Here is a 17,991-nt window from a genome sequence, read left to right as displayed (position 1 = left end):
AATTTCGGATATACGCGTATATATACTTTGATAAAAAAGAATTTCACTCCATAACGCCATAATAAACGTGTATTTTATAGAAAGGAAAAAAAAAAAGAAAAAGAAAAAGAAAAATAGAAAATAACTTTCTTGATCCTCTCTCTCTCTCTCTCTCTCTCTCTCTCTCTCTCTCTCTCTTTCTCTCTTTCTCGTCAAACCAGAATTCCCTTAGAAACGATCTTCCGAAAAATATCTGACATAAAAGCCAGGTGGGTCAGGTAGAATCGTTTCAGTGAAAAAAAAAAAATGCTTTACCTGCCTTGGAACACCTTTTACGGGATATTCACAAAGCACCGTACTTATGGCACACGCGATTCCGTCCTTTTACGAGTGGCAAAGGCTCGATGCAACAATGTTCCGGTAACAGTATTTCAACGACTACAATATTCAAAATAATATCTTAAGCGTGAGTTCTTTGCGTCCGCGTCCTCATTCTCGTGGTTCATCCTTTGATAAAAATAAATTTCAGAGAAAAAAAGAGAGAGAGAGAGAGAGAGAGAGAGAGAGCGAAAGAAAAATAGAGAGAAAAAGAGAGAGAGAGAGAGAGAGAGAGAGAGAGAGAGAGAGAGAGAGATATAAAAACTATCTACCTCGAAACATATGGCCCTACGTTCTTTTTTTTACCACATAGCAGTGAAAAACCGTCGAGCCATTATAAAGTACATAAAAAAAATTCTTAATACCGATTAAAAATTACTTCGTGAAAATAAACACTTCATTTATTTCCAAAAAGAATTCGTACCTTTTGAGATTTCAATTCGAATCCTTTGCTACTACGGCACAATTCGAATAATTCAATAAATACAAAAGGGGAATGTATTATTTCATACGAAATCATTCGATTGTTTCTTCGTGATTTTTTTCAAAATCTAATTCTTAAAAATCAAATTTTTCCAAAATCCAAATCTTTCTCGGCTAATTTTCCTTCTCTTTTTCCTTTTTCTTTTTCATTTTCTCTTCTTTACAAATCGCAAAATCGTTCCTAGTGCTCGTAATTTTACCATTTGAAAGAATAAAAAAAAAAGAAAAAAAAAAGAAAAATAATAATAATAATAATAATAAGGAAAAAAAAAATAAATAAAAAACAAATTAGTCTCGATAAAATGTAATTGATTTTTATGAATTAAAACCTTGAAACTTTTGATTCGTACTTTACCTCGATTAAAGACGACGTCCGCGGGATAAAGTCATTTCAAGTCATTCATAAACTAAATTACCGATGTCTTTTATAATGGGAGGAGGGGGAGGGGAAGGAAAGACAAAAAGAAATAAGAAAAAAAATTCATAAATTCATATCGATAATTAATAACACAATACGAATAACAACAACAACAACAACAACAATAACAACAATAACAACTTGACAAGTTACGAAGAGTAATTAACATAATATGAATAATTACATCGTTAGTGGAGGTATTCGTTGTTTGTAGATTTAAAACCCAAGGAAAATGTGAGAAGACAATTTGAAAGATTTAATAAGCAAGAGAGGACGTGAGAATGTTTATCCAAACTTTTCTAAATAAGGATCGTCAAAATTCGTTTACGATAACTAATACAAAAATATACATATACGTAGATATATATATATATATATAATAATATTTATGAAATTGATTTAAATCATATAATTCTTCTTTCGATACATATGAAGGATTACATTTAAATAAATTAAATAAGATTTTTATATTATCTAAAATTTTAATTTAGAATTTTATTAATCTTGATTAATGAAAATATATTATTATTAATGTGAAATTTCGTGTCGAAATCTGAAACGAAAATTTCTTTAACGTTTCAACTGACATAAATCATTTTCATAATTATAGACATATAATGTATATTCTATTACTGATCGAATATAAAATAAAAATAAAAATGTGAATTCATTTTCTATTATAAAAGTATAAACATACATTTTCATCACGATCTATGTTTGTATCAAAGATCCTTCCTTTTTTTTTTTTAGATCGAATAATGATCGAAGGATTTACATAGAATCTCTCTCTCTCTCTCTCTCTCTCTCTCTCTCTCTCTCTCTCTCTTTATTTTCGTCTCCTTTCATCGATAGATGTCTACCGACAGTGTCGATCTTGAATACGAAAAGAAAAGGAAAGACCTAGTAGTTTGTAAAGAAAGGGGTCGGCTGAAGTTAAACCAAACTGAACAGGATGCCAACAGATGGTCGAATAACCACGTGTTCGTTCTCTCAAGAACCTTTCCTCCTCGTCGTTCCTTTGCCCATAGGGTTGCTCCATTAAATGCACACGCGCGTGTGCATCAGGTTCCATACATCGCTTAGCTATTACCCTTTGAAATTATATTTCGTGGATATCGTTATAGAGAAATAATGCATACGTATCGAATGAATTTTTACTATAATATATATAAACATATGTATATATATATATATATATATGTGTATATATTATATTATAGAAAATACAAATTTCGAGAATAACTAGGAAGGATTTGACAACATAAGATGATATAGACGATATTCGTTTCATACAGATTTTTATTCTTATGAATATACGGATCACTGTATTATTACTAGAAATCTGATAATCCATTTAACTCGTTATTAATAGTTATCAGATTAGTACGCTTGAAGATTTAATAAGATAATATATTGAAGAAAAATTACAGAAAAAAAAATATATATATATATAATGTATAATATATAAAATATATGTATAATCTGTATGTCGAATTACATATTATTAATCGAATTAATCGGATTACATATGTACGATATACACATTATTTACATATATATATATATATTTATATATATATATATTTATTATATATATATATATAAAAGATATTATTTTGAAGGAAGAAAAATTATCTTCTGAAGTCGATAAAAGATCTCTAAATAATTATCTATTCTTCTTCCTCGACATTATCCTCGTAAGTGTGTCAGTCGTTAGAAAAAAAGAAAAAAAGAAAAAGAAAAAGAAAAAGAAAGAAAAAAGAAGAAGAAGAAGATGAAAGAAATATCGACGCGTATGACGCGATAGAAAACGGAAAAACATCTGCCAGTTTTTGGATGGGATCCCTCGATGCTACCGAAAGAAAAATCATTTTATAGGGAGCTAAGGTTCCTTTGTAACGGCGACTTACGGATACATAGAACCCGAAAGGACCACGGAGGATTCCTTTTGTGCAACATGTGGCCGGCACGTGTTTTCTCCTATGGGGTAAAAGAGGGAGAAGGAAGAGAAGAAGAAGGATAAGGATAAGGAGACGTATAGGACACACCGGCGCACGATTTCTACGAGGATCTTTATAAGATGGAATCTTTGACGATATGTACTGGACCAAAACTATATATATATACATATATATATATACATATATATATATATATATATATATATATATATATATATATATATGGCATTCTTTATATACCTGAAAGGTCGATGATACTACTCTCGTAAATGGTCTATCCGTTATTTCTATGGGTCGACCAACGGTTGTCGACTTTATACACGTTCGAATAATATTATTATAGATACGGTATAAGTATTTCTTTTATTTTTTATTTTTTATGTTTTTTTCATTCGGATTTTTTTTTCTTTTTTTTTTTTTTTTTTTTTTTGAAATCGTTATATTCATTTTTATAATCAACGTTTGAACGTACTAATGATCAATCGTATTTATTAATGTCTATTATTAATTTGTTTTATTATTGTAAATTATTGTTTAAACGATTCATTGCATTCCATTCGTCATATATATCAATGTTCATGATCAATCTTATTTGCCGTCGTATTAATTGATTTATTTTAATTCTCTTTTATTATTATTTTTATTACTATTATTTAGTCAGTTATATTTTTCAATCATGGTAATTAATGTTCATAATTGAAATGAATTGTTTTAATCAATAGACTTATCATTTATCGTAAATCAACAAAGTATTGAAATATCATCGGAATATTTATATTTAAATTATATTTATTACATTAACGAAAGAATCGACATATTTTTTATTAAATATAAATATATAATTTATTATTAAATTATAAACTATATATACTCGTTGCATTAAATTTCATTTGTTTAATTATAGATTATATACTTGTCAATGAGTCATAAGGATTAAACGTATAATACAAAATTGATTACAATCGATAATACATTCCATTTCATAATAATAATAATAATAATAATAATAATAATAATAATAATAATAATAATAATAATAATAATAATAATAATAATAATAATAATAGTAATAGTAGTAGTAGTATTAATCTTCTTTCGATTATACAAAACATAATCGCACAACCGGATAAATCATTCTGGTAGTTCCTATGAGAACTTTCGATTTTCTCTCTCTCTCTTTCTTTTCCTCCTTCTTAGGACGAAACGCAAATATAAATCTTCCATACAAGGAACCGAGCGAGACAATCAATGTAAGCACATATACACTACCCCTTTACATGAACTTTAAAATGTGGTAGTAGAAACGTGTACACACTTCCTGTACCGCGTCTCTCTTTTCACCGTCTTTTTCTCATTCAGTTAAAGAGGGTGGGATTTCGATTCTCCCTGTAATCCTGCTCGATCCTTGCAAAAGAAATCCTGTGCTTTGTAAGAAGACTACCTCTCTCTCTTTCTCTTTCTCTCTCTCTCTCTCTCTCTCTCTCTCTCTCTCTCTCTCTTTCTCTCTCTTTTTCTCCCTCTCTCTCTCTTTCTCTTCGAATTTCTTGGGACTTTTCTAAAGAAGGTAACCTTGTACCTTCTCCCGCGGCAAACGCACGCAATTTCTTGGAAAACAGAAGGAAAGCAGAAAATGGTTAAGCGTTAAAGCTAAGTAACTCTCACGAAGGTCAGCTGGCTTAAGGTGAAAAGAATATAAAAGAATAGGAAAGAGAAAGAGAGAGAGAGAGAGAGATAGAGATAGAGAGAGAACGAAGAAAGAAGAGGAAAAAATAAAAAGAAAAAAAAAAAAAAAAAAAAGAAATGGTGGCCCTTCGATGATTTAACAGTCAAATATAAACGTCCGAGAGGATGTGGGATACTTGTTTCCCACGACATCATTTACCCGATCGTCCGCAATCTTACTTACATACGTTCTCTGAGCATCCACTACGAATTATGTAATTTCCCTTTTCGTGCGGTCCGTTCGCTCATAGGGATCCGTGGGGTCGTAATAATAAATGCATAAGATTCGAGAGGAGGATGCTAACGCCAACGTTTTCTCACTTATCCCTTTATCTTCTTATACGGACAATATGGAATGGGGGGAGGGAAGAGAGGCTGAAAGGGAAATGGAGGGGGCGGCGGATACGAAGATTTACATGGAAAAAATTTCGTCGAGAGAAACTTCGTATTTCGTGACATACAAATATTCTTTCTTTTATTTATTTATTTATTTATTTATTTTTCATTATTTTTTTTTTTTCTTTTCTATTAAGACTAAAATCTATCAAGGAGAATACTTATTTGACTTTTTTACTTCACATACTATAGATATACTTAACACCCTCTTCTGTCGAGATATTCGAAGCAAAGATAAACTTTTTTTTTTGTGTGTTTCTTTTTCTTTTTCTATTTTTTTCTTCCTCTCTCTTTTGCCCGCTCGCCCTCTTTTTTTTTCCTCTCATAGAAACATAACACTTTCTTTGAAAAAGACGAATAATTTATCCTTTTTTTTTTTTTTTTTCCATAGAACGAGAAAAGTAACACTTACTTTGTTAACGTCGAATATATTTCATATATTTAATTATTTTTTAATGTTTCAAAGAAGTTAATGTTATTGAAATCTTTTTTTACAAAAAAAAAAAAAAAAAAAAAAAAAAAAAAAAAAAAATGAAAAGAAAAAATAGAAGGAAAAAAGAAAGCTTATAAATCTCTCTTTTACGATTATTTATGAACTACTTCGAACTTATCATTTAAAGATTTATACGCATACACATAATCTCTATCTTTTTATTTCTTTATTTTATTTTATTTATTTATTTATTTATTTTTTTTTTTTTTTTCTTTTTCTTTAAATTAAAATAATCTTTCAATCGAAATGAATTTTTCCTCTTTCGATCAACTCTTTGAATATTTTTCTTTTTTAATCGATTCAATAGATAGATAAAAATTGTATCGCCATAATTGTATTTCATTCAAAACACTCTCTTTCGAAGTGCCTCTTGACGAAGAGACTGAAAAATGCTTATCACTATGGAATGTGAGATATAAGCGTTCGTGGTATCTCATTTGAGTTGCTCGATTGAGTCTGAACATTCTTTATACTCTTTCACGAGTCGTCAATTGATTCAATACAATAACATATAAATCATTATAACAGAAGTCATTGATAACAAATTGTTGCTTTCATTTTAAGAAAAGAAGAAAAACAAATCGTGAAATAATAATTATAATTATAATTATAATAATAATAATAATAATAATAATAATAATAATAATAATAATAATAATAATAATATAACAAAATAAATTTGTCATTTGACAATAAGTTAAACGTGCACCAGATATATATATATATATATATATAGATCTGTAATAAATATCATAAATTGAAATCTAAAATATCAAATAATAGTATTGATAAAAATCTAAGAAATACGAAATAAGAAATATAACATAAAATATTTTAAATATTATAACTTTGTCAATTCTATCAAACATAATCGCATGTAACGTGTAAATACTTATATTCAAAATTAAACGACAAGTTTTACTTTCGGGTACGTCCTTCGCGGGTGTCGTTGAGACACTTTCTCGACCGACCCCGTTTCGTTGAAGCATAAAAGCCAATTTTCTGCTCGGCCCTTCGACCTTCAACATCTGAACTTTCTCACAAAGCTGCCGGACGAACGTAACTTTCCCATAGTCGTCGTAGAAAATAGATTTTATAATAGTGACCGCATACACTTACATACATATATACCGTAGTAAATATACTAAACGTGTGTGCTTAAACATGTGTGCTTTCGGGTTTGGTCTCGTTTCGATTTCAACCCTCAGAATATATATATATATATATATACATATATTTCTCTCTCTCTTATCATCGTCATCGTTGACGATGACAACGATAGACGAGGGGTGAATGAATCTCATCGATGTGGTCCATGCGGTCTAGTAAACGAAACGAAACGGGAGTATCAATAGCTCGTTAAACTCGAAAGAGAGAAGTATAGTAGTAGTAGTAGTAGTAGTAGTAATAGGAATAGTAATAGTAATAGTAATAGTAGAGAGTCGAGTGAGAAGAGAGACTGTTACAGCGATTGAAATTTATTTAAAACGGCACGCATCGTGTCCTTCGGGGGTTACAAGAGTCGGGAGGGTTAGATTCACCCTTCGTGTGAATCGCGAAAATGGAGCACAGGTTGTACACGAGTATATTCGAGCCTCTCGAGTCAAGTGCACGCAAGATTAAATTTCCTTTTCTCGATGGAGATCGACTGAGAGGAAAATATAAAGGGAAATGCATTTTTTTTTATGATGCTTAACCACACGCCCAAATGATATTTAACCCTTATTTCTATCCTGCTTTCTTTGCTTTTATTTATTTATTTTTTTTTTTTTTTTTTTTTTTTATTTGTATCTATGAAAAAGAAAAAACAAATTATTTAACATAAAATCTTATTACATTATAACTTACTAATGAATACACGCATATATGCATATATGTATGTATATATATATATATATATATATATATATTAATATATCAATCATTATGATTATATTAATATCATAATATTTTACATTAAATTATTATATTAGTATTAAATATTAAATTATATCAATATACTGTGCAATATTATATAATATTTTTAACACTACAATATCAAAAATTATTAAAAATATAACAAAATGTATTGCACTGACAATACGTATTAATTATTTTTAATAAATAGATTTATTTTCGGATAAAAAAATTAATAATTAATTTTGTAGTATAGTTACGTGACCTTGAAGAAAAGATAATAAATCTATGTAATATAAGATAATCCTTTGTACCATTGGACAATGACATCTTAATTATTCCATCGTCCATCATTCCTTTACTTTCTCTGTAAAACCTTCCCCCTCCCTTTTCATCTCAGCTATTTCCCAACCCTACGTCCCTTTTTTTTTTTACCTTGCAAGCATTTATCGTGATTTTTACAACGATGTATATATATATATATATATATATATATGTACATACATAAATCTTTCGTGTTCACTCTACCGTTCGGTATTTGCAAATATATAATTTAGCGTGGGAAACTGCATGCAATAAGTCTATAAAATGTTTCATGGTAAGAAAAAGAAAAAAGAAAGGAAGAGAGAGAGAGAGATAAAGAAAAAAGAAAATAAAAACTTTTCTCTTTGTAACGAGTCGTTAAATGCACTCTCTATTACAGGTAGGTCACGGTCAGTGATTTTTATCGTTCGTTTGTTGTTATTGTTATTCTTGTTGTTGTTGTTCTTATTATTTTTATTATTATTGAAAGAGATTGAAATTAGTACGCCTATTGTCTTGGACAACATAATATACTATGGTAGATTGTGATGATGAGGGAAATAAGTGAGGGGAGATGAGGTGGGAGGGGGAGGGTGGGGCGACGGGGCGGGTTAGACTGAAATTCACGTTCACAGGGTCTCCACTGTCAAGTGCACGGAAGATTAAACTTCCTGTCGTTGCAATGTCGCTTCGGTGGCTCCGATTTCATCGACCACCATTCTCTCTCTTTCTTTCTTTCTTTCTCTCTCTCTCTCTCTCTCTCTCTTTCTTTTTCTTTTTCTGTCTCTCTCTCTCTCTCTCTCTCTCTCTCTCTCTCACTCTCTCTTTCTCTTTGCATTTATAGACGAATTTATACTTGACAAGAGGAAAGAGTAATCGGACGCACAAATTTTGTTCCTTGAACGAAAGAATGAAAAAAAAAAAAAAAAAAAAAGGAAAACAAAAAGAAAACTTTATCTAGGAAATCAACGATTCAAAAAAAAAGAAAGAAAGAAAGAAAGAAAGAAGGAAGAAAAGTGAGAATTAGAAAAAAAAAAAAAATTAGAAAAATAAGAATTCGAAAAGATTGGATACAAATTAAAGTATGATCGAACAAAAATTAATCGAGTAATTAAATATATTCGCGGATACATTGTTTTTCTTCTTTGTTTTTTCTTCTCTTTTTTCTTTTTATTTTTCTTATTTTTTTTTTTCTTTTTTTTTTTCCTTTCACAATGTGCATGGACATACGTATGGTACACGTTATAGTATATACTCGTAAATATATCGCATTTGAAAAATATATAAAATTTTGTTTAGAAAATGAACGATTAAAAAACAACACGAATTCTTTTTTTTTTCTCTTTAATAACTCGACCATATATTCGTTGACTATTTCAATCGAGGATAAGCATTTTCCTAGATGCAATGCTTTTTACATTTTCACCAAAGGATATACCTTTCTTTTTTTTACGATCTGCATAATATACATATTTATATATATATATATATATATGTATGCACATAGTACATACTTTGCAAAGGGAATGGGTTAGAATGAAAGGCGTCTGTCTATGCTGTTGATTGCGTTGTGTGTCTACTTTAACCAGGTAAAAAAGCGTTCCTCTTTCTGTCTGCGAATAAAAATAGGGCCCTCGGAAAGGAACGTATATGTAATAGAAAGTCGGCCTAAGTTTTATTAAATGAACGAAAAGAATTAAAGGGGCCATTGCCATAATAGCATATCACCGTGATATAGCCGATATCTATTATTATTATCTGCTCGAATGCATATTATACGCTTATATGCATTTCACTGCATAAGGACATTTTTTTGTCCCGTTGGTCTTTCTTATCCCTCACGTGTATTTTCAACACATAATATATAAACATTTATTGATATTAAAAAAAGTATATAAAGAATTTATTTAAAATAGTTATGTATTTAAATACATGCATATATATATACTTCGACGTTATTAATCGAATGCACAACGTAATTACATTTTACCTGTATTTCTTCGAAACAATTCGATCTTCTTTAAAAAAAAAAAAAAAAAAATAAATAAATAAATAAATAAATATATCTTATTATTTATTTAAATTTATAAAAAAAATTAATAAGAAACTTTACAACATTTTTATTATTTATTAAAATAAATCTATACTTTTCAAATAATGAAAAGTATAAATCTCGCATTGTTTCACATTTCAAATGATATTAACTCTTGGTCAAAAAAAATTTCTTTATATATATATATATATATATATATATCGTCTTTATCTTCTCGATGCAAAAATTCTTTAATATCCGTTTATATTGCGCGAACAATTTCACTGTAAAACAATGTGAAATTATACAGTTTAAAAAAGAATACAGTTAAAACCAAAAGTTAAAGCTAATTTTATTCGGGCAAATTAACGTTAATAAAATGCGATTAACGCCGTAGCCCCCTTATCCTTCTCTCACTCTTCCGCCCTCCTATCTCATTCCATCGTTTCCGTGACGAATGAGAAAAAGAGAAAAGAAAGAAACAACAAAAAAAGAGAGAGAGAGAGAGAGAGAGAGAGAGAGAGAAAGAGAACAAAGAAAATGCGCAACGAACACCTCCCGTGAAATTTCGTCATGCGATGAGAAATTCGCATTGGGAGAAGTTTTTTTAAGCCTCGCTCGTCTGAAAAGAGAAGTAGAAGAAAAAAAAAGAAAAAAAAAAAAGAAAAAAAAAAGAAAGAAAGAGAAGAAAAGAAAGAAAGAAAAAAAGAACAAACAAACAAACAAACAAAAAGATGAGAAATCCGCTTATCACGTGGGGACACGCGAGTCGATGAGAGAAACGATCTTCAAAAGCTCTTCTCTTCTTCTTCCTCGTTCACCATCTCCCTCTCACCCACTCTCTCTCTCTCTCTCTCTCTCTCTCTCTCTCTCTCTCTCTCTCTCTCTCTCTGTCGTTCTCATTCTCGTTCTCATTCTCTTATTCCCTCTTTCCTATAGAGAACTACAACCACCTACATTGACGCAGTTGATCCCAATTGTGCGGTCATGATCTGCATTTCTCGTTTCATCAATTCTCTCGAATCTAGAGAGAGAGAGAGAGAGAGAGAGAGAGAAAGAGAGAGGATAGGAGAGATAGAGAGATAGAGAGGGAGGCGCGAGACCCTTCGAGGGGACAGTTTTCATTAGCATACACGATGTGAATAAAGGGGGAGAAAACGTTAGAATATTGTAGGCGACTTAACATAAGTCCAGGGGAGATACTCCAATGGACGATGGACACTTGTTTTCAGATTAAAAATTATGTATTTAAATGGAGATTTATCGTGCGAATTCTTCTCAAGGATGTCAACGCCTTTCGAACGGAAAAAGAAAAAAAGAAAGAAAAAGAAAAAGAAAAAAAGAAAGTAAAAGAAAAAAGATCGATCAAATTTTTCAAATATAATATATACTAACTCGTGTGAAATTACGAATGTTTGAAACGATTAATATCCTTCTATGATTGATTGATTTATCGTCGATCATGATAGAAAATAATTAGAAAATAATTAATAAATATTAAAGGAATACATGTCAGGAGTATTAGAAGAAGTGACTCTTTCGATTACTCATATGAAACGTATTACGAACACCGTTGGATTATCGATAAAGTTCGGAGAAAGGGAGAGACAGACGACGACACTTGAGATGCGATTATGGTAATTTCATCGAAACTCAAGGAGGTTCTTGGCTTGAGAAACGCGATTCCATAGTCTACGTTCTATACATGTTTAAGCAGCTTGAGTGAAATAGATTGGAAGTTGGTGACAAGATATGCGAAGAGGGAAGGATCAAAACTCTTTCTGTCTTTTTTTTTCTCTCTCTCTCTCTCTCTCTCTTTCTCTCTCTATCTATCTATCCCTATCTCACTGATACAACAAATGAAATAAAACGATACACTTTTTTTTTTTTTTTTATATCAATGAACACATGTCTATAACTATTTTTGTATCTACGTAAAAGTTATAAAATTTGTCAATTCCACAATAATATTTATTGTACTAATATAAAATATATTATACTTGATGTAAGTTATATTTCATTATCGAAACATAAAAAAATTTTAATATCGATCAACAACTTGTGTTTATGTTACGACGAAATTTAATCAAATTCAGATAAATACATGACGTCAAAGTTATACTTTGTGTCGAATTAAAAACGAGAAAAAGAAAAAAGATAATATTATTTGTACTAAAAAATATAATTACACTATACCTATGATATAACACTATATATATATATATATGATATCACTATTATAATGAAATAAAATCGAACCTTAAATGACCTTGTAGAGAGTTAGAAGAAAAAAAGGAAAAGGAAAAAAAAAAAGAAAAAAAAAGAAAGAAAGAAAAGGGGAAAGAAATTACATATAAAAAATATAATATTATAAACAAATCATTAATTTCAATATTCTCAAAAGACATTTCAAATTATTTTAAAAAAGAATTCGACTGATGGAATAAACGAAGATAATCTGATTTAAAAGGAAAAAAAAAAAAAAGAAAAAAGAAAAAAGAAAGGAAGAAAGAAGAAAAAAAAAAGAACGAATCTACATAGAATCCCAATGAGGAGGAATCGAAGGGTCCGAACTTCGGGTCACGTCGTTGCGACCCCGTGTGATTATATAGACTGAGAAAATTGACGGGTTTTCACGCGCCATCATGAAAAAATGAGAAAGAGATAAAGAGAATGGATAGGATGAAGGCCAAGAGGGGGCTAGATGATGCACCAGCTAATATAAACATTATACCATTGGGACGGATTTACATCAGCAGGAGGCTTTTATTAGAGGGTCCAACGCGTTATATACATACATACGTATATACTTTCAATAGAAAAAAATCATCGTATATTATATCGCGCGGTCATGTAACTTATACATACTATCATAACTCTTGACTATCATGGATGCCATATGTGAGAATAGAATTAGTTATAGAATCGGATCGATAGTTGCTATATCTTTTCTTGTTTTCTTTTTCTTCTTTTCTTATTTTCTTTCTCTCTCTCTCTCTCTCTCTCTCTCTCTCTCTTTTTTGTTTTTTTTTTCCTTTTTTTCTTCTCTATATAAAAAATATTATTTCGAATAAATCTAAAATCAATTTCAATAAATTTCTATTGCACATGGTGCGTCATTAATTAAACGAATAGATATTTCGTTGATCAAATATCAATGAATTTAAATAATAATGTTATATCATTGGTTTATAATTGTTTCGTTACATTGTCATTAACGTTAGATTGATTTTATTATTACATACGAACAATTATTATATCCTATGGATTTTCATGAATTAATATAAAGAGCGTTTACGAGATAATTATCTCGATATTTTGATGAAACGTAGATTGATTTAAACGATTGATCCTATTGATGTACAATAGTATTGCACGTTTCTATTTCCTATTTATATTTTTTTTATATTGACCTTGGCCAACTATCGGCTAAACATTATGGTCTCCAGATTGTGCTATCTTAAATTTTTTTCGTTACGAGGATTTTTATTATAAAGTTGATAATAAAAGAATTCTAAGAATTGTATTAACGAAACTGTTCTAAAGATAAACCATTGATATCCTTTAAAATTATATTCCAAGAAACGGAAGTTCTCTTTGAAATCTTTAGATACATCGATAGTGCCACGTTAGAAACTTCTTATTTAAATTTTAAATAATATTTTTACATTTTAAAAACATTTATTTTGAAACAAAATATATTTTGTTTCGAAATATATACAACATGTTCCTTTTTTTTTTCGTTTTCTTTTTATATAAATCCTCAAGGACATTCTGTAAAGTGAAAAAAAAAAAAAAAAAAAGAAAAAAGAATTTTATATTCCAATTAACGCATAGCATCTAATTGACAATGAAATTACCAATCCCAAATTAATTATGAATAATAAATAAAATTTCAGATGATTAATTTTATATTCATATAAAATAAAATGAATAAAAAAAAAAAAAAAAAATGGAGGAATGTTTGAATTTCTTTTTTCTTTTGTTTTTTTTTTTTTTTTTTTTTTTTTGTTTTTTCCCCCCTTTTTTCTAATATCGATCGAATGGACAAATGTGGGAGAGAAAAGAAAAAAAAAATAGGTCGCGACGTAAAGTTTTAACGTTAATTAACAAATAATAATTATCTGATTGATAAAGAAAAATATATTAATAAGAGAAAATTTTGTTTTGCTTTCAGGGTTACGACACCTTCCAATACGCAAACGTTAACATCACCCGGACGTATCAGCGGACCTATCGAAAGACTTTTAGTCGAACTGGCACTTTCGGTTCTTATCGTTTTGGCCCATTTTTCTGCGGAGACATCAAGGTCCTTATCCATTGGGATCTCCTCGAAGTCAGCCGGCGTTTTAGGCGCCGCATATACAGCTGCAACTCTCGTTTCGGTAAACAACTTTTCTTTTGTTTGTTTTTACGCGTATATGTTATTTATTTATTCCTTTTTTTTTCTTTTTTTCTTTTTTTTTTTTTTTTTTTTTTTTTCCTTTGTAATAAGAGTACGATTACATCGGATAATATATTAAATTTAATAAATGGTAAAGAGAAACTTTTCGAATCGTTACGTGACCTTATTTTATCGATGAATGATATCGATGATTATATATGTGGTATTAAAAAAAGAGTAAAAAGAAAAAAATCGATCATGCATCAGAATTGATATAATTATCGATAATATATATGTAAGAAAGAAAAAAAAAATTGAGAAATACTGTAAATCGTACCGCGTGAACATATGTATTAAAGGTATTAAAAATAAGGACATTCTTTCTCTCTTTCTTCCGTAACCAGTCTATCAAAAATTTCTCTCTCCCCGAATGTCTTTCGAATCGGTACGACATCCGCGTCTCTTGAGAGCACCTGCCGTAACTGCTACAGGAGCAACAGAGAGGGACTAGGAGAACTTGATCTCGGTCCCACCTGCTCCGGAACGAGTGTACAATGAACCTTCACGATTCAAAGAATACCGAAACTACCGTGCACATATTAAATACCAACCTTCGGTTTAAAAGAAAAAAAAAAAAAAAAAGAAAAACGAAAAAAAGAGAAGGAGAGAGAAAGAGAGAAAAAAAGAGAGAAAGTACGTAAGAAAAAAAGAAAAATCTTGTTACATTTTAAAGCTTCCACATCATTACTTTTTTATTTTTTTATTCGAAATTTACTGAAATGTTAATATAACTTATATTATCTTTACCGTTTTAATTATAGAGTCCGTTTGTGAATCCAGCACGTGCTTTGGGACCTGCTTTTGTAATGAATCGTTGGGAAAATCATTGGGTTTATTGGGTCGGTCCTATATCGGGTGGTGCTGTCGCTGCATTGCTTCACGAATACGTTCTTAGTCCAAGAAGATCGAGAGATTCTCGCGAGATGGACGACGGTGATAATTCATCAATGAGATCGGACGAGGATACTTACGATGACTTGGACAAACCAAGTGGGCCAAAGTTTCCTGGAGCATATGCTACCTATCGTCCAGTTGCCGGTGCCTCCTCATCTATCTACAGTGCACCTCCGACAGCATTGGAACGCGTAGAATCGATCTACGGAGGCACCAAGTCTCTCTATTGCAAATCCCCACCTCTAACTAGAGCGAATCTGAATCGTTCGCAAAGCGTTTATGCTAAATCGACGTCCGGTCCGCGGGACGGTTTGATGATACCAAAACCAGGCCCACTTGTACCAGCTCAAAGTCTTTATCCAATGAGAATAGGACAGTCTACTACGCAAAATGCAGGAAGGGATGCCCAACAGGCATTAACCGGTCCTAATCAATCATCCCAAAATCACAACAGTACCAATCAAAACATGCAGAATCAATTGCAACAATGTACGCAGAGTATATATGGCATAAGAGGAATATCGACGAGTCTGAGTACGCGGGAGAACGGAATTTATGGTATGTCGACGGGATCTAGTATATATGCTAGAGCACCTGTACCACCGCCTAGTAGCCAAAGCTCTCATCAATCTGGACAAAGCGGTCAATCCTCTACGCAAGGTCATCAACAGCAGCAACAACAGCAACAACAACAGCAACAGCAACAACAACAACAACAGCAACAACAACAACAACAATCGCAGCAACAACAACAACAACATCCAAATGGCACGCTCTCAACCAATTCCGATAACGCAGCAAATTCGAGGAGACCCGAAAGCATGTACGGTCATGTATCAAGACGTAGCGATGATTCCGCTTATGGTAGCTATCAAGGTTCAACCAGAGGGAATTATGGTAAAGTTCCTGGTCCAGCTGGACCATCTAATGGACCACCTGGACCACCTCAGTATCGTGATCAAAATAGACCCAGTCCAGCAGGACCTCTTCAACAAAATCAGAATCAACAAAGTAACTTCCAAAGGAATTCACCGAATCCTCTTTACTGATCTTCAATGACTGCTAGCATTTCTGTACCGGATAAAGCCTATTGGAATCTACGAGCGGAACGTGCCATTTTATAAAACGTACCTCGTGAGCCTACGAATATGAGATCTATATAGAGGGCCCCGTACAGTTTATGCGAAAAACATTAATCGGATAATCGATTATATAAGAAAATTTGATCAAGACTTTTCCCCCATTTTTTTGCTTCCTTTTTTTTTGTTTTTCTATTTTTTGTTTTTGTTTTCTTTTTTTTTTTTTTTTTTTTTATTCCTTCCCTATGTTAACCGATCGTAATCGATCGATCGATTATAAGTGATTTTTAAAACCGTACCGACAATTAGTCTTATTAGAAATCTATTTAAGTACGTAAGTAAAATTCGTACGTACGATTTTATTCGATTTTGTATAACCAAGTATTGTACAATAGTCCTGTCCTATCGACAGAATATTATCATAGCGATGTTATTGATATAAATTTATTATAATAATAATAATGATGATGATGATGATCATACGTAATCGTGATCTTGAATGAAAAATTCAAGAAACATATGGATTTTGCAATTCAAATTCAAATTTTTTCCAAATCAAATTCACCCGTTTGCAAATCGATTTTTTTTTTTTTTTTTTTTTTTTTTTTTTTTATTAATATTATTCCTTTTCTTTTTTTTCTTGTTTTCTTTAATGTTTATTAAACTTTAATAATAAAAGATATAATCAATTTATAATATTCCAAAGCATTTGTCATAATCTAAACGGTATTGTTATCAATTATAAATTAAATTATCGATAATCAAAAGAAAAATCAAAACGCCAATAACGTCGAGTGAATTTCTTTGGCAAAAAGGGATGAATTTGAGGTGCATTAATATCTGTATTTAGTTCAATGTACGTAAAAAAAAAAAAAAAGAGAAAAAGTAAAAAAAAAAAGAAAAAAGAGAAAAAAAAGAAGAAAAAATATCTATACCGAATACGTAAACTGTATGTATATTTTTTCGATACAAAAGAAGAAAAGAAGAAACAAAAGACAACTTCGTTATTGATATCGTAATTATTTAAAAATTGGAACGATAGAATAATAACATGTATAACAACGAAGTTTCAATGGGATAAGATTGAAATATTTAAAAAATATTCATGAAAATAGAAATCTTTTTGAAATAATATTAACGGATAAACACTGTCACGTAATCGTATCGTAGATATCTGACGATATAAAAGTTCTCGTGGAACGTTTTAAAAAATAAAAATAATTACGATCGATCGCGTCAAACGATTTCTATCGCTACAGTGTATCACTCATATCGATTTACATAGAATGAGCAACGTTTATCTGTAAATATTATTAAAAATTTAGCGAACTTATAAGTATAATATTAATAACCACGACATTGATATCAATCAATCAATTAATCAATCAATAATTTTCTCGACAATGAATCTCGTCATAAGACTGATTTTTCAGACATTTCTTACGCATTCCGTGAAAGAAAGAAAGAAGAATCTTAACAAGTAAAAATATACTATGAAAGAACAAAAAAAAAA

General features: G+C 30.4%; 1 protein-coding gene across 1 annotated transcript in view; it reads left to right on the top strand.

Moving 5' to 3' along the window:
* Positions 1 to 17,397, top strand: part of LOC124430494 (neurogenic protein big brain-like) — a 27,105-nt gene extending 9,708 nt beyond the window's left edge. Inside the window, exons 3-4 of the mRNA XM_046977163.1 lie at positions 14,239 to 14,446; positions 15,267 to 17,397. Of these exons, the coding sequence (XP_046833119.1) occupies positions 14,239 to 14,446; positions 15,267 to 16,448 (1,390 nt within the window). The 3' untranslated portion in view covers positions 16,449 to 17,397. The remainder of the gene's footprint in view (positions 1 to 14,238; positions 14,447 to 15,266) is intronic.
* The last annotated feature ends 594 nt before the right edge of the window (positions 17,398 to 17,991 follow it).

The sequence above is a fragment of the Vespa crabro genome, chromosome 18, assembly GCF_910589235.1.
Source record: "Vespa crabro chromosome 18, iyVesCrab1.2, whole genome shotgun sequence".
In the NCBI taxonomy this organism is placed as follows: domain Eukaryota; kingdom Metazoa; phylum Arthropoda; class Insecta; order Hymenoptera; family Vespidae; genus Vespa; species Vespa crabro.
Note: the sequence above shows the minus strand (reverse complement) of the source record. Positions and strands in the feature narration are given on the sequence as shown.